The sequence below is a fragment of the Struthio camelus genome, chromosome 1, assembly GCF_040807025.1.
Source record: "Struthio camelus isolate bStrCam1 chromosome 1, bStrCam1.hap1, whole genome shotgun sequence".
Classification (NCBI taxonomy): Eukaryota; Metazoa; Chordata; class Aves; order Struthioniformes; family Struthionidae; genus Struthio; species Struthio camelus.
The window spans coordinates 94161347-94179354 of NC_090942.1; the positions used below are offsets into that span (position 1 = coordinate 94161347).

At 47.0% G+C, this 18008-nt stretch overlaps 1 protein-coding gene across 6 annotated transcripts in view; it reads left to right on the forward strand.

Moving 5' to 3' along the window:
* Positions 1-18008, forward strand: part of IGSF11 (immunoglobulin superfamily member 11) — a 144831-nt gene that overhangs the window by 40890 nt on the left and 85933 nt on the right. For 2 of the 6 annotated variants that reach the window (XM_068958756.1, XM_068958762.1), the window contains exon 1: positions 1745-1766. The exons of the other annotated variants lie outside the window; for them this stretch is intronic. In XM_068958756.1, the coding sequence (XP_068814857.1) occupies positions 1760-1766 (7 nt within the window). In that variant the 5' untranslated portion in view covers positions 1745-1759. Of the gene's footprint in view, positions 1-1744; positions 1767-18008 lie in introns of those variants that run through there. 6 annotated transcript variants of the gene reach the window in all.

An 18008-nucleotide genomic window follows, 5' to 3' on the forward strand; every position in this document is an offset into this window, starting at 1 on the left:
ATTGCTCTTTTCATCAATTGTGGTGTTTTCACTTCTGCCGTGACCTAGGACTGGCCGTCCCAGGTAGTGCTGCTCTTTAAGACATTGCAAAATTGTAATGCGCACCCTGCTGTGATACTTAGCCAACTCCTGCACGTGTTGCTGAACTCAGCTTTTATTGCTGTTTCCTTTGACTTTGTTGCTTCTTTGCTTTCTCTCCATACCGTGCTGTAAATAGCCTCTCCGTGGTCAGGAGGCCACTGCTAGATCCAGGTTGCTGTAGAGGGATTTGGTCTTTAGTTAACTTTTCTGCCCGTTCAGCCTTGCCTGGGCAGATGGGTTCTGCGTGTTACTCATCTTGCAGTCTGAAGTCTCTGTCCTTTTGCCTGTGCTGGATTTCCAGGCAGTGCATCGCACTGTGATGAATGCTGCAGCTGTGGATCCACAGACTATGAGACACGTTGGGCATTTTAACCATCTGTTAGCACAGCTATTTTGTCCGTTTCCTGCGCTGTGCAAAGTGGCTGCTGCGCTGTGCTGTAGGGCTTGGTTCACCACAGGCTGAGGCGTCAACCCGAAATGCTCCGCTCCTTGGAGCCTCTTGTTCCAACTTCAGACCAGTCTGCACTGACCTGTGTTTCCACTGACCTGCGATCTGTCAGCATCAGCCACGCTCTATGAAATGGTAGTTTTTTGAAGTGTCAGCTTGGAAAATACAGGTTGCTGGGTGTTTCCATAGGGAATGGTCTGGGTCCCTCTGTCTCCTTGGCGTTGCTCACTGTGCTACTTCTCATGGCCTGGGCCTGCATATGGGGTCTGACGCCCTCAGACATCCTTGGGGAAGGAGAGGGGGTGCTTCCCAGTGGCAGACCCTGTTGCTCTACCAAAGGGCCGTGAGCAGAGGTGCTGGGGGCTTCTGCCATGGGCTGCTGGGCTTATGTGGTTTGAGCTGCTCCTGTAACTGAGTGCCCATTTGGGCCTCACTAGCTGAGGGGTATGATGTCTGAGCATCTCCGTTGGTTATAGAGCTGCTAGGCTGAAAGCCAGCTTGGCTTTCTGGCTGTACGTTGGGAGAGATTGAGAGGACCTTGGCTACTTGGCAGAGGGACAGAATAGCCTCAGTCTGCCTGCAGGATCATTATGCCCTTCATTCGTCAAGGACAACCCTTCCCTTTACCCTGAAACAGCTGGTGTGCCCTGGGCCTCTGTTACGGGACTCGGCCGCAATTGGCACCTTCCTTTCCTGTGCTGCCGATGCCTGTGATGTAAAGCGTAGATTTGCCTTTCTTGGTGTGTGGAGCTGCAACAAAGCTGAGTTTTGCTTGTTCTTTGGGGACTGTTCTGTGTTTAGTTTCTTGAATTGTGTGGTGTGTTGCTTGTTTGTTTGTTTGTTTGTTTTTTAAGACTGCATTTTTGGTTGCCAGATTGACAACAACTGTCTTTTTATCCACAGAACAGCTACAATGTGGGCATGTTTCCCCCACTCACCGTATTCCCATCCTCTAGCCCTCTTCCTCCTCCCCTACTTTGGCCCTCCGGGAGCTCCAGCCCCAAGCCAGAGGGGCAAAGCAGAAGGGACTGCCGGAGGCGGATGAGGGAGCCGAGGTGCCCCACCGCTGCCAGCTTGCCTTGCATGCTTGCTGCAAAGAGCCCTTCCGGAGTCAGCGGTTTGCGGGAATCATTGACAGGAGGTGCCGGCGAGGTGCTGAGTCAGAGCGAGGTGCGCTTGCCAAGGCACTGCAGCAGAAGGAGCCTGCTCGCCTCGCGTGGAGGCAAGCCAATGGACGGTGGGTTTCCTGGCTGCCTTTTAGGCCTCCTTCTTCCTTTTTTTTTTTTTTTTGTCCTCTCCTTTTCTGAGGCTGCAATGATGCTATGCATGTAAGGGAGAAAACGGAGCTTGCAGGAGCTTCCCCCCCACCCTGGCCTTTCCTCCTTTCTCTGGCTCTCTCTCTTTTTTTTTTTTCCACTGGGGACTGGGGGATGTGGGCTGCATTCCCAGCTGCTGCCAGTGGGTCTTTGTGCTGCCATTTCCATGCTCCAGGCAATGTTTTACACTGGCAGAAGGGGTGGGAAGTACATGTTGGGGGTCAGGGACAAATAAGTGCTTCGAGTGGCAGATTGATGTCTGGTGGATGAGGAAAAGGAGCATGTGGCCCCCTAGCTGGGGAGGTGGGGGTATAGTGTGGCAGGCCAGAATGGCTGCAAAATAAAGTGATTGAAAAGGTGTTTTGTCTTGTCCTTTCTGAGAGCTGCTTTTGCTGCAGTGTCCTACTGCTTGTTTGGGGGTTTGAAATATGGTGTTCAGCATGCAGAGAGATGGGCGCTTGTCCTGTATACATCTAGTACCTGGTAAAGCTCCAGTTCAAGCCCATGCGAGCTTTGCCCTTGACTCCTGGCCTCCTTGAGGATGGGCTAGCGTTAGTGTTTATGTTGCAGCTGAATTTGTCTTGGAGATCCGGCTCCTTGCCTCTTCCTTGCCCCAGGCTGACTTTGACCACCTTTTCCGTCTTCCCCTCTGTAACACAGGGTACCATTTTCCTGCCACCAACAAAAGTCAGTAATTGTTTGCACAGCGATCTAAATATATGGAGTATTATCTTCATACGCTGGTGCATGTGTTTGATAAATACTGCCTTTGTAGGAATAGTACTTTTCTTTGTTTTGTTTGTTTGAATAAGTACTTTGTAGAAGGAGATGAAGAGCATGAAAAAGAAAGCCCACATAATTTTTCAAAGCCTTTCATGTGTACACTGAGCTCTGCCCACCCAAATTTTTAATCTCTATATATTGTTTCTTTCTGCTGACTTAGGTGTCAGCCATGTTATCTAGGTCATCATCTGTATTGGGTTGGTGGGAAAACTGAAGCTCGGAGATGAGCAGTGCATCGCCCAAGGTCATGCAGGGTTCCTGTGGCCGATCTGGGGTTGGAGCCTGCTTCTCCTGACTGCCAGCCCTGAGCTTTAGTCATGGAGGCGCTGATTTAGTCAGTGCCGTGCTGACTTCTTTCCCTCCTGAGTTTTAATGGCAGAGGCTCTTGGATGGCTATCGATCTCCCCTCTCACCCCCAGCTTCCTCAAGTCTTTAAAGAAAACCTGCAATGCCAAAATCTAATGCAGTTATTCTCCCTTCCTTGTGCGCCAGTTGCCTCCACAGTGAAAGGCTGCAGAAGGACTTGCAGAGGACCCCTGGAGAGGTGGCTCAGGGGTGCTGGGGATGGGAGTCTGTGTTCGCGACACCCAGGCGCCTTGCCCCCGCTCGCTGCCCGTTTATGTTCTGGGTGTTGCAGGTGACACTAGTGGCAATGTTTGAAGCTGCCTGTGGTTGGAGGACACAGTTATTTTGGGGGGAAGTCTTGCTCCTGTGCGTTCTGCTGCATGGCCCCTAGGGGCAGTTTCGCTGAGGCCATGCTGGAGGGGCTCAGAATGCTCTGCTGCGTGACCGACCCATCTCGGCTTTTTGTTTTGATGCACGTTTTGTGGTGGATGGTGGAAATGTGTTGGCCAGGGCGCAGCTGCGGGGGAGAGAGTGGCTCTGCTACTCCTGCATTTTGAAGGATTATCTGCGGTGCTCCAGGGAACCTTACTCTTCATCTGGCCAAATCCAGCCCTTCCATGTTATCCACCCTCTATCCATACTGCGACTCCACTCTGGAAGTGGAAAGAATGTAGAGTTTTGTCCTTTACATCTGGGATTTTTCAAGGTACCTATGGGAATTAAGCATTCAATTCCCTTAGGTTCCTTCTGAAAAGCCCAGCTGACGTGAATTTATGTTGAAGATGAACAATGAGAGGAAACTGTTCCATGCTTCCTCATGTCAGTAGCATCATAGCTATTCTCCTTGGTTTTGATGTAGCAATTGCCACGCTAAAGCATATCAAGCATTTAAGGTCTTTGGGTCAGGAGCTGGGAAGGGGAGTCCGTGAGTGATCGCCAATGTCAGTGGATAAATATACCTGACATTCGCTGGGTCGAAGACTAAGCCTACTGCTACTCGGCTGAGAATGACAAAGCTGGACAAAACACTCTGCTTTCATTTCAAAGGAGTAAGGTGTGTGTGGATGGTGAGGTATAGTGTTTAATTGCGACGCACTGCCAACAGCAGCGGTAGCCTTCACTGGAGGCAACTGGGAGATTATTTTGACAGCTATAAGAACCAGTCATTTTTCACACTCTTCCTCTGTAGCCAAATAACTGCAGTTTGCATTAGTTTTCCATAAACAGAAATCCAATGACAATTGTCATCATTTTAATTAAAAGTAAACAAATATGGTATAAAAAAAGTAAAACAACTGTTGAGAGACCAAACAAGTAACAGGATATGACTGGCAGTTCGAACATGTCACAACACAAAACAACATGAAGAAGCTGTCTTCATCTTTGGTTAAATGTGAGAAGCCCTTCTGGGATTTTGTTTTCTTGGCTAAAAGTAATAATAGATTGTATTTTATGTTTCTTTCTGGAATGCTTCCCTTTGGCTCTCAGCAGACATTATGAAGCTTCATGGTTCATGGCTCATTTGTCTGCTCCGTGTGAAATAAAAGTGCTCTTTTATCTTCATTAGACAGATAAGGAAGCTGAGGCATGGAGAAGGGAAGCCACCTGAAAAGTCAGCAACAGGCTGGGATTAGGACTTGTGTCCTCTGGTGTGTCAGATTGTTTCTAGCTGTGAACCCGTATAGCAAGGGCACAGCTGGCACCTCACTTTTGCAGCCCTATCTCAAGTGCAGAGCTGCCCCTGGGGCCACTGGCCTGGTCAGAGTCTCTGTCTGGCCAAGGGCCGCCTGCCTGTGGTCCGCTCATTGGACAAGAAGAATGCCCCCTTTCCCCTGCCGCCCCCCCCCCCCCCCCGCCAAAATTGTGTGAAATGGGCCCAAAGTATGGAAATCTCATAGAATTTAGCCAGCTGCATAAGACTTCTGTTAATTTTGGTCTAACTTATGAAGAGAAGGTTTTAGATTCTTCTTTCAACTCTGAGGCATTGTTCATCCTTGGAGCTCAGAATCAAACCGCACTCGGGAAGCAGCACAAGTCTCCTTAGTTGGGCTTTTAAAACAAAAATGTGTAACGCTCAAAGTAGATTAAAGACAAAAGGCTACCTTAATGCAGTAATGTAGCTGGACAGTCAAAATCAGGCAGTGCTGGAAAATGCATAAGTTAACGATGCTCTGTTATGTATCCTGTATCTTTTATGGCATGAATTTTATAGTCTAAGTGGCAGTAAGATTAGAGGTAGGTGAATAATTTATAGCAAACTTATTTAATGAATTCCTTTTCCATTTCTTTGAATTCTTCCATTGTCTGTGAACATCCTGTGGTTTCTTCATATTTTACTTATTTGAAATTACTTACCTAATAGCTTCTACGAATAATAGACATACAGCATGCTTATAAGCAGTTTTTTTGTTTTGTGTGTGGAGGTGAGGGTATTTGAACTCCAGGTTTGATTGCCTGGTGCTGATTCAGAACCAAATTTTATAGTGAAGTGTTCAGTGTCCTGACAGCATAAAAATAATTGTCAAAATTGGGTTATGTTTCTGAAAGGTTTCAAGAATTAGTTATTATTGTTTAATAATTATTCAGATTATGAATGTGGATAGTCAGGCTCAAATTTCACTTTTGTCAGCATGTGCTTAAAAATTGCTTTGCTTCCAAATTGTGTTACTTCCTTGTACATTCATGTCACTGAATTAGAATAGTTTTAGAAGTGAACAAGATGAGATAAGGTGCACAATCAGCAGAGCACTGTGCATATGCTTGACTTAAGGCAAATTCTTGGGTAAACGCTTAAGTAGTAGAGTGGTAAATGATGAGCTTCAGCATATGTCTAAATGGTTTGCTGAATTAAAGCCTCAAAATATGGACTGAAGCAAACTAGTCTTTCATGAAAGTGAATGTATAAGGGTTTTTTGTTGTTGTTTTGTTTCCTCATCTGCAATTATGAGGTAGAATGTTTTTCAGATTGATGTGGGGAGTTAGATGTAGATAATACACTGAATTACAATAGTTTTGATTTCGTCAAACATAAGGCAGTTCACCTGAGATTTCACATGTTATTCTGCGCCTTTTTTCATAAACATTGGAGGAAGTGGCATAAGGAATTGACAAAAGACAGCTGTTAGTTTTACTTGCCTCTCCTTTATTTATAACTTTCTCTCTCAATACTTCTCCGTCAGATTTCAGAATGTGTTCCATGTGCTTAGTGTATCTTTAAAACTAGTTCATTGGGAAAGGTTAAACATTGTTTGACAAAAGTGACCCTCCCAGTTAGGAGAACTTTTCTTAGGTCTGCAAAGAATAGTTAAAAGTTCTTGTGACATCCTTCTAAGATGTTTAAATAATAGACACCTTAAGAAGTATTGTGACAACTCAGCTTCTGAAGTTATATGATGTACCCTCTAGTTCCGTAATGCAGGTGGGGTTTTTTGGCTTGGCTGAAAAGCACTGTTTTTTTTGCTTAAGGTGAGACCCACTTGTGGGTGAGGGCAAGACCTCATTTCCTTCCTGTCTGTGCCTTGAGGTAGACCTGTGTGGACTCTCTTATGTCTAATAAAGGGGTTGGGCTCAGACCAGTCTCTCTTCCTGGCACTGGGTCTCTCTCTCCTCAACCTAGCTATCTAATTTCATGAAGCTTATAGAAAGAAAGGAAATATCTTTCTTTGAAGCTTTTACTCCTCTATCAGAATTGATTAGTGTTGACCACTGGGGTAAAAAGTTATCGGGAGGGGGAGGGGAAGACAGTAGGCCTGGATGGTCACAGACAGGCAGCATGAGTGCAGGAGCCTTGTTTCCAAAGGAAACTACTATCCATGAGCTTTGATGTATGTGGGCATATTGAGTGCGGTGGCTAGCAGGAAACCACAGACAGCTCAGGGCTGGGAAGAGAGGAAGCCATCTTTGGGTGATAGATGATGTGTGGGAGGAAGCCAACCAGGTAGCAATGAGTTTTGAGTAAGGAAGGCAGGCTTTTCCTGCTTACCTGCATGAGTTGAAATGGGCTCGTTGGAGCAGAGATCCAAAGAGGTAAAATGTTGTTTCTGGTGCCACAGTGGGTTCAATCAGAAATCCATCCAAGACACGCTCTGTACCAAAAACCAAACTTCATGTATCATAAGGGTGAGCCTGCAAAATGTGCTCATTGGTCTTCATCGACTCCTTGTAAGCAAGAGGCTTACAGGACATAAGCCAGAGCAGGGCTTTATCCAAGGGAAAAAAACCTAGACCTGTGAACACATTCACTGTCCATCAGGTGATGGCTCAGGTTTCAGTCTTGCCACGCATGGAAATCAGGACTGTTTCAGCTCTGTGTGGCTAGGAAGGTGAGAGGATATTTGCAGGGCAGGAGGGAAGCGTGCCAGAGTGAAACTAGCGACGTGTGCTGCAGGTCAGGACCGAGGAGGCCCCAGACTGACCTGTTTCCTCATCTGTTCCTATTAGCCTGGGCTCCTCACCTGCCTGACCTCCTTCTTGTTGTCTTCTTTGATCCCAGCTCGCGGGCTGAGAAAAGACCTGTAAGGAGAACCTGGCAGTGGAATTCTGAATTTTGCACCAGAAGACTTCTCCTGTCTTTGTAGGGCTTTTAGCCCTACGTTAATCGCATAAAATATATCCAGGCTTATGGTTGATCACCAGTGCATTTTATAACCCCAGCAATACATGTTGCGAAATTAAAAAGCGATCACCTGCACTAAATAAAATAAATAGCAAATGGTCTCAGCAGCCTGCCACGTGTCCTTACAAACTATGCAGATGCCTTTAGCAGCAGAATTAGGAGGACTGCATTAGGTGCACATACATAATGACCCTATATCCTGTAAGGGCTGTGGGCACTCATGTATGACAGGAATATGATCAAGGGACTGTCTGAGGCAATTGCATCCTTTTTATTTTGGGTCCAGAGCCTGGTCAACTCAGGATTGCTGGGCGATCAAAGGCTACTTCTGAATTTAGCTTTGGCTTGCTTTCATAGAGCTTTGAGATGCAAAGGGCAAAATGGGTTAGTCTGAAAAGAAATGTGACTGTATCTCCATCCAGTGGCTAATGCCACTGTTGACAAGTTGACATCCCACAGAGATTCAGCTGATGAGTGAAGGGCTTGGCAGCTTTATATGGGGAGGAGATGTCCCAAAAGGAGAACATGGTAGAGGGGAGACTGCCTTCCTAAAACTGATCTTTACAGAGGCCTAAGATGTTTCTTAGCTCGTTTTCTGCTTTTCTGTGTTGCTCTCTCCTCTTATGTGTTATAAATGTGGATTTGTTAATAATAATGATTCTGTCACACTATTAATAATTTATTCTTGTTATTAAAGATTGTTTTCAAAGTTGTTCAGGAAAAATGGCAATTTTGACATAGACCAACTGGTTCTGCAGTAACTCCTATGGAATAATACATAGTTTCAGACCTAGATGGCTGTGACCATACAGCAGGCTCTCTGTGTGTCTGTCACAGTCAACCAGGACAAGTCAAAATGGGCAAAGGAAAGGAAAATACACAAATTTCCGCATCCACAGCAGCTGGAGCGAACGTCAAACAGATGGGCTCTTCCACCCTGATTATCCTAAACTCCTAAATATAGAAATATGGTTGCTCTCTCTCTCTCTCTTTCTCTCTCTCTTATCAAAAAAAGAAAAAAATTAAATTACCCGAGGGGGTGGTGTTAGCACGTGCTAGGGCAATGCTAACGAGTGCAAATAGAAGTCATCTGCTGACAAGAGTCAGATCACGGCTTCTGCTCATGACTCTCCCCAACCCTGTGTGTACACACACACACGCACACACGCACGCGCGCACACACACACACACACACACACACGCATGCACGCATGCACACACACACACACACACACGCATGCACGCACGCACGCACTTTTCCATTAGAAGTGTATAGACTGACAAACACTGAAGCTATCTTCCGTGCTGGACAGGGAGGGTGTGTATGTACAAGCAGGCTTTCATTTCAAGTCTTCTCGGTGGCCACACAGACAGAGAGTAAATAAGTAACCAAAGAAAATAAGCAAAAGCTTCATATGCTTGTCTCCTTCCCCTGCAGAGGGTTTGGCAAGTAGCTGGGGCAGGTGTACCTTAAGCCACTGGGGGAGTTTGCAGCTATTGTGGTTGTCATTGCACAAATGCACTGATAGAATATGCTGTGGGGTAAAAAGGTGTGGAGTGTGCTTTTTGCCCTGTCCCTGCCCTGCATTTTTATGCAGCTTGCAGAGAGATGGAAAGGAAGATAGTGCTAGCAGCTGGCTGGCAAGGCTGTGCTTGAGCACCGTTGTCCTTTTTGTCCTGCAGTGGTTGACACCAGTAAAGCAGGAGCAAGGCAGTGTTGTGTGTTATTTTTGGACTACCTTTGCTGTCCTGAGGACTTGGTCAGGGACACTCTGCTGGGAAACAGGGCGTGTGTATGTGTGTGTGTGTTTTTATTTTGTTTTTTTTCTTCTTTTTCTCTCCAGTGGGGGAGCATAGCTCATTGTCAATGCTGTGTTTTCCATTCATTTTCCTGGTTACTCTTCTTTTTCTTATCTTTGGATTGAATTTCATGATTATTTTTAGGCGTTTATTCCTTGAGGAGCCATGGAAGCAGGAGGAAAGGAAAGGCAGGAGGAGGTGCTACCTGAAGCAAATGATGGAGAAGAGCAGAGTGAGCAGGAGGCCATGTTTCTCATCCCTAACTGTTGCTTACTTCCACCTTGGTGGGCACACAGACCTGGACTTTTCCCTTCCTGTCTCCAAAAAGGGAATGACAGTGGCTTGTTTCTAGAACATGCTGGCAGGGAAAAACATGATGTCAGTGCTGTATTATTATTACCACCATAATAATAATAGGTTATGTCCAATAAAGATAAAGGTTTGCAGCAAAACTGCCCTGACACGAGGCCCAGCCAAGCAGGACTACAGTGTTTTTCCCTTGTCATTATGCACAAGGATGCGTTGTGCTCGGTGGATGTATCCATGCTAGCATCAGTGCAGATATACAAATAGACCATGAATAAGATTTCAGAAACTCTGTGAAGAGGTTCTTTATGTTATGGGCTGCACTCCATGTAAGGAGAGCACGTGGTTTATTAAAGCTCCCAGGGCTCATTTTGCTTGTAAGCTCATGCTCTCCTGCAGAAACCCGAACCTTTGTAACCTTAATCCTAGGTGCCAGAGTGTGCTTCTGTACCATTAGCTTCTATAGCATCTGCATCTTCCTTGGAGGTCTGTCCTGTGCAGGAAGGATAGACAAGCATTGGTTGGCTGGGGAAGGTGTGGGTTTTTTGCTGTGGAAGAAAGCCATTAAGAATAGGTTCAGCTAGCGTCCGGCAGGTTGACAGTGCTGTAGGAAGTCCTGCCTTGGGAACACAAGGACAAAGCTGGTGATTTCCTGAGGATTGCTCTGCTGCCAAGTGTTAATCCTGGTCTTTTTAGGGTATAGTGAGTTCTCTTGATACCCTGAAGCCATGTGGACCAGTGCTGTCTGGACCATGAGGCACCCAGATGCTGCAGGTACTGGGCAGCATAGTGAAAGCAAATATATCTGGCAGTTCCCCTGGAAACAGTGTGGGTCTGGCGTGGTGGGGGTCACTCCACAGGCAATAAGCCATGCTGGGCCGAAGCTCGTGTTTGCTGGGTTTCTCTGCATCGTGTTGCTCAGAGTTTGGGTCAGGAGAGGGCTTTTTAGCCTGGATGGAGCGCCAGACCTGCACTGGCTTGCTCAGGACCCAGGATAAGCTCTCCCAGATACTGCAAATGAAGGATCACAGTGCAGAGACACCTAATTGGCTTTGAAGGAGATGAGCACTGGCATGGTTTATTCATTCTGATTTGAGAGCGGCTATATCAAACCTGGCTGGCACAGCATCAGGTCACTCAAGCGTCTCTGCGCTGCGCACTTGAGTACTCCCGATAAGCAGTTCAGGGGTGCGGGCACACCCGTGCTGGCTCCGCGTGCTGCCGGCTTGGCAGCGCTCGCTCGCTCAGGCTCGGAGCCACCATGCACTTGAGCTGTCTCTCAGAGCAGCTTAGCCTCATTCGCACTGCCCAGAGCCAGGGCTAGCCGGCCAGCCAGACCTGCGGCAGCTCTGACGGGAGCTGTTGCCGTGTTTCTGCACCGATGGTGGGGTAATCTGCAGCCTGGATGGATCATCTCTGGAGATGAGAGCAGCCTTTTGAGGATAAAAAAGAGCAATACTGCAATCAAGGAAGCTGGATGTGCTGCTGGTGTTTAAGGATGCCAGATATTTGCAGTTATGCTTTTTCACCTTTTCGTGCCTCTGCTTCATTCTCAGTTGATGGAGTTAACAGTTTTCTGATGACCCTGAGTGATTGTGATGGTCATTATTGATATCCTACCTTTGCTCTGAGGCTCTTAACTGTTCTGCCAAATTTTAAAAAGATGGGCTGAAACTTTCCCATGCCTGGATTCAGACTCAATTTGTATGGAAAATTTCAGCCATCTCTGTCCTGTTTTTGAGAACAGGATTAGGGGGAAAAATGGGTTCTTGAAGGTTTGAGAAAGAAAACATTTTCATTTGGATGCTGCCTTTCCTCCATGTTGTGTAGCCGTACCTTAAAAGATGGGCAGCAGAAGATGGGCTATGTGACACAGGTGTGCTACCTTTGAGCAAATTTGCCCAGATTTGGCCAAGTCAGAAGCTTCTGAAGAATCAAATCTGATTTGCTGATTGCTCTGCTGATGCTCAGTAGAGACAATGTAAAATTTAGCAAGGGAAGAAAAAAGAAATCAAATTTTCCTCCCCATGCAGCTGCTGTGGGTGACGGGGCTGTGCTGTGTGCCACCCTTTCAGCATGCAGAATGGGTGCTGGGGCAAACGCAGACTTCCTGTGCAGATGCTGCAGCTGAGCTGGGGCTGACCCCTGGCAGTGGCAGCAGGGTGTGGGGTGCATCTCCCTTACGTGCTCCGGGGACTTCCTCTGACATGCTCAGGCGTGATGGAGGAGACAGTTACCTTGTTTGTGTTCAAGGGGGGCAGGAGCTGGGCAGGAAGGTTGCTGAGGAAGGGGGTGCTTGGGGATAAAAGATCATGGTGAGAGTGGGACTGCACTGGGGATGGGGAAGAGAAGGGGTAAAAGGGGCCAAGTGGAACTGGATGGAGCCCGAGTCCCATTTGGGGGTGGACTCTGCGGGCTGAGGGTAAAGGCTGGTGAGAGCCATTGCAGAATCGCAGGAAAATCACTGAGGTCAGAAGGTGCCTCTGGAGATCACCTTATTTCAAACCCCTGCCCAAGCAGGGTCACCTAGAGCAGGTTGTTGAGGTCCATGTCCATTCAGGTGCTGAATATCTGCCAGGATGGAGACTCCACAACCTCTCCGGGCAACCTGTTCCAGTGCTCAGACACCCTCACTGTGAAAATGCTTTCTTTTCTTATGTTTAAATGGAATCTCCTGTGTTTCAATTTGTGCCTATTGCCTCTTGTCCTGTCACTGGAAAACTCTGAGAAGAGTTTAGCTCCATCTTCTTTACTCCTTCCCATCAGACGTTTATACACGCTGATGAGACCCCCCTGAATCCTCTTCCTGAGGGTAAACAGTCCCGGCTCTTGCAGCCTCTCCTTGTGTGGCAGGTGACAGTGGCACAGAGGGGTTGTGACTGGGAGCTGGGATGTGCTTTGTGAGGGACCCTGCGGTTTGATGAAGTTCAGAGGAGAAGAGTAGGATGAATCTGGGGCTGGCCCAGACAAGCAGACTAGCTGCCCATCCTGGGGGAGCTGTAAAACTAGATGTAGTATCCCAAACCCTTCACACGTTCAACATTGAACACCCTGGAAACACCAAAGCAACACAATGATTCTGTTTTCTGGCTAGGACTTGAAGATATGCCATAAAGAAGACCTGCAATCACACATTTATTAAGGGGTAAAATAGAAAATTAAGTCTGTGCTCAGTGTCTATCTGTCCTGGAGGTTGAAAGAAAGAGGAATGTAGTGGTAAAACCCCCCCAGTAGTATGTAATCCTCCCCTCCTTTTTTTTCAGCACAAGCACAGTTATATTTTAGCAGTGCCAGTGTCTATGGTGTCCGGTGCTGTTACTTTTCTGGCAGCATCTGTGCTGAATAGCTGAACTGTATTGACATATGGGTGATTCAACAATTTGCTTATAACCCACCTTGTTGAAGGCTTGAACTCACGCAACAGGAGTTAAAAAAGAGATGAATTAACATAATAACATAAAAACTATTAATAGTTGTTACATTAATAGTAATAAACAGCAATGCAATTAAAAAATTCAGAGGATTTAAATCTCAGCAAAGTAGATCGCACATTTTATCCTTTCACTGTAGATATATTATGTTCCTGAAATTTCTCCTATCGCTTTTGTGCTGGGATCTTGCTTGCCTGATGGTCATTCACTGCCTGCTTGAGGTTTGCTGGTCCCCCCATTTAACAGGGAAGCGTTTTGATGCGGGACCATCCAGTAAAGCATGTCATGGTACTTCTTAGGACTTCTGTGGTACAAATACTTACTTAATCATTGCTGCTGGCAGTATAGGCAGAGTCTGTTCCCTCCTTCAGGAAGAAAAATGAGAAGGGAAAGGAGAGAAGACTCTAGTGTAGAGAAAACATTTTTTCAAGTGGTTTTTGAAAATGAGGGCAAACGGGTGAATGCCAAAGGGTTAATGAGTGAATTGCCCCAGGAGTAGCATGCGATGTGGACAGCATATGCTTACTACCCAAGTGGAGGAATCTCACTGGGGGACTCAGGCAGCAAGGCCTGCCAAAAGCAGCAGGTGAGCTCACATACGTTGCATTACCTGCACTTCTGATGTCTTCTCTCAGTGTAGCAGCGTCTGGGCAGGAGAAGCCACTGAGTGAAGTGAGGAAGCTACTTTCTTTGGCAATTATTGAAAGATGCTCTTTGGGCATTAATGCTCTGCCATGCTTTTGTTGTCATTCAGAAGAGTGAAAGTTAAGCACAAAGTGATCTCTTGGCTTGATGTGGTGTGTATTCTGGTGGAAGCTCTCTAACCCAGGGTTTTGCAAAACCAGGCAGTGGGACTCCTGCCAGTTCATTTAGGCCAAACATATCGTACTTGGGAGCCTAAAGTTGGACACCTACATTCGTATGGAGGCACATCAGGAACAGTCATCCCATCTTCAAAGTGGTGAACTGCCTTTTTGGGAGTCAGAGCAAAGTTCCCAGATTTAGTGCCAAAGCAGGTGCTGTAGATGTTTGATCCTGCTGAAAACTGGACTGGCAGCCCCAAGAGGTTGGAGATCCCTTTCTTTATGCCTGCAAAAACATGGCGGGGTTGGACTGATTAACATGAAAATCGCTCCCCCTCACTGAGCTGAGGTCCCTAGCCTGTGCTACTTAGCTGCCTTTTGCACAAAGCCCACGTTCAGAAGCATGTTCTGGCAGATAGAGGGTGTTATTTTTCAGGGCTTAGGCAAACAACAGTTTGTATGGAGTGTGGGAGCAAACGGGAGGGAGACCAAAGTTGTCGGAGCACCCTCCTCTTACTTCATAGAGGTAAGAGGGCTGGGGCTGCAGCAGGTAGATTTGAAGTGAAATGCGAAGCTGATCAAACACGGTGCTGATAACGGTTGTTGGCAAGGCATTCTCCCTCCCTCCCTGCTTCCGCTTCTCAGTCATGGAGAAAAGATGCTAAGGCCCGTGAAACGTTGGCTGAGATCACGGTGCTTTATCAGTTCGGTTGCTGCCAATAAGCTGGCCTAGCACTGTAGAACAGTGTTTGCAAATATTCCTTATTATGTGGGGAAGCTGTTGGATTTGGCTGTGCTTGGGTGCCTTGTTGCTCATAAGTCATCATACAGACAGGTATGGTTCATGCAGTTCAGGTGCATGAGTGTTTGGGAGATGACTGTTCACTGCATGAGCAGTCCTGGCTGCAAGCAAGATAATTTTCTATTTGACTTTCCCTGTCAATTGTTCTTTGATTGTATCAACACACAGCATCCTGTGACTGAGGTTACAAGACACAGCCAAGAGCTGGTTCAAGCAGTTTCTCTCTCAGATGAAAAGGAGGGGGGTTTTTAGTGTGTGTGTGGTGTGTTGTTGTTGTTGTTTTTTTTTTTTTGCTTAAATCATTTGCTGTGTAATTGTGAATTGAAAGTAAACCTCTTTTAAACTGATTGTGAACTGAGAGTAAATTTTAAACCAAGTGTATATGGAGGAGTCACAAGTGGTAAAAAGGCTAAAATAGGCACTAGGCATTGCTTGGAGAAGGACTGAACTGCTTTCTCCTGTGAAAACCAGTGGCAATAAGAGTATCCTCCCCTTCCCTGCCCTCTGACCTCCAGACTTTCCAGCTGCACTTGAGCCTCTATGGAAACTGAGGGGGACTGATGGGGTGAGAAGGCCGCAGATAGTGGCTCTTAATTCCTGCGGATGATATGCATCTGAGGAGAGGTTTCATTGCTCTGCAGAACACATTAATCTTTCCCAATGTGGAAGCGTAGCTTTTATTTGAGGCAATCTCCCTCCTACCTCGATGAGCCTTGAAAAGACCTATTTCTGTTGTGCCTGTCCGTGGCACTCTGTGCTTTATCTTAATGGTTTGGAGAAAGGCTTGCATACCTACTGGGGGAGTTTGGAGACTGCCAGGTTTCTGGGCAAGTGAAGCCTGCCCTGTATTTCTCCATAATTTTATTCTCAGGTATGTTTCCCGTTGCCTATTAGACAGTGAGGAAACGGAGCCAATGAGAAATGCTGGGAGCAATTACTTTCCAAAGCGAAGGGTGAAGGTGGGCAGGGGACACATACAGGGGTTTCATTTTTTGCCTTTGATTCTTTCTTTCAGCTTTTGCCTTACTAATACCTTTCTTGTGGATGTCACTGGGGATTCCTGGCAAACCCAATTAAAGAGCAGAGCGCAGTATATCATTTCTTCTTTCTTGTGGTCTATGATCATGTCCTGTGGTAACTGAACTTTGGAGCAAGTCCCAGCAAATTAGTCTGAAACTGCCTCTCTGTTATCCCGTTACCAACACCAAAGACAAAAACTTTCTCCTCTGTCCTGTCCTGTCCTGGAAAGGCATGTGCAAACTAAAGGTCATTTTCAGGTTCTGTCTTTTTCCAGTGCCCTGCACAGAGAGAGAATGTGTGGGAAAGGGCTATCTAGTAGAGGCTTTTGCAAGAGCAATTTGGGTCTGTTGCCTGAACCTATGGAAAGAGAGCGCAACGTTTTTTCTCTGTTCTGTGCTCCTGGCCTTGCATATACTCTGGCAGTCGCCTTGGGACACTGAAACCAGGGAGGGATGCTGCCCCATCTGGTAAAGAGTGATCAAGGATGAAGACTAGGATGGGGAGGGAGATCTAGACCTCTATCGTTGGACTCTGTAGGGCAGCCACTCTCTCCCGGACTGCTGGGAGAGTACCTAGAATTAATTTAGACTGATAGCACCGCAGGGTAGCACAAGCACAGCTGTGAAATTAAAGCCACAGGTCGGCTTGTAGAATGATTGAAGTCATAATGTCTCCTCTTAATTAATTTAATTCAGGTTTAATTTATTGAGGGTTTGCTTTGATTTATTCCATTGCTGTACTGCTCACTCAGATGGCCTGTGTGAAGAGATGCTGTGTTTTTGCAGCCTGGAAAGGCATGTTATCATCAGTGACTTGTGCTATATCATTGCATGTTATTACCCTCCATCTTCTTACCTTGTTTCGCCCCTGCCCTCCACACGGGGGGAAAAAAAGAGAAGGAAGGAACAGATATATGGATTCTGTTGTTTGGAGGAAGAAAGAAATTTATTGAAACTTGGTAACATTCAATATTGCACAGGTTTATCAGCACCTCTCTGCACCAGGCTGGGGCCATTATTTTTGTGTGTAGCATGGGCTCTGCTTGGCCTCCTTCGCATTTGACACGCATTTTTAGGATCTATGGGTGAGAGAGCATCATGTTAAATGAACAGTGCTGCTTAACTAGCTTCTTACGGGGCAAGGCGGCCAAGCGGTTATACCCAGAGTCTCGCCCTCACTGACAAGACTGTCCTCCCTTTATTCCCCCCAAGTGTGTTGGTCCTCTTCTGCTTTCCGACTTTGGAAGTGTTACCTCCATGTCCACAATGTGCACGCTGGAAGGAGTCCCCTCCTCCAGCTCTTTCTGTCTCGCCCTTCCCCCCATCATTGCTCCATCCCAAATCTCCCAGCGTCCCTCTGAGGAACTGATGCTCGATGATGCGATGATGCTCGTCCTTTCTCCGTGCAAGGCCCTGATTTCCATTTCAATGACGGGCTTTCTGCAAAGGCTTCCCCCGCCCCTTGCCCCAGCGCAGGCCAGCGAACAAGGAGCCCACTGTTGGCGGACGGGATGTTCAGCCAGCCCTGACGTCCCCACCGTTATCAATGGCGCTTTTCAGCGCTCCTGGGGAGCGTCGCGAGGGCTGGGGTGCCGGGCTCGCCGGGGCCGTGCTGCTGGCAGCCAGCCCCCCTGTGCCTTGCGACACTCCACTCATCTTAAACAGCTCCAGCCTGTGCCCACTTAGGGCTTTATGATCTACCGCAGGGTGTTTTAGAGGCTTGTTTAACTCGCAGCTGGTTTTCGTGTGGCACGTTGGTTCCTTTCAGCAGGATCCTCTGCATTTGTCAGTGTGCGGTTTTTGAGCTGCAAAGTGTGTGAGGAAGCTGCCATGAATCTGAGGGAGAACTTGCTCTATTTTCCTCTCCCCTTTGTTTTTGTTATTTCCCACGTTTTTTCTCCCTCTTGCTCCTGGTCACCTTCTTCCTTCATCACATTTTCATATTTTCTGCACCTCTTTTTCCTTTTTCTTGGCTTTTCTGCTCTGTATTTTTCGCTAGTGCTTTTCCACCTCCTGCGCGTCTCTGCACCTCAGGGCACTCTTGCTGTGATTTGTCAGCTCCAGGGGAATAAAACAGAAGGGTTACGTCAAACTGGAGTGGCAACAAGGGATGAGGGAGAAGATAAGGCCTTTGCCAAAAGCTTGAAAGACATGCGCACGTGTGTGTGTGTGAGTGTGTGTGTGTGTACGTACACGGGGGTGAGTGTGCCTTCGACCTGGGGCTCCTGCCTTGTGAGTTTGCAGCAATGCCTGTGCTGC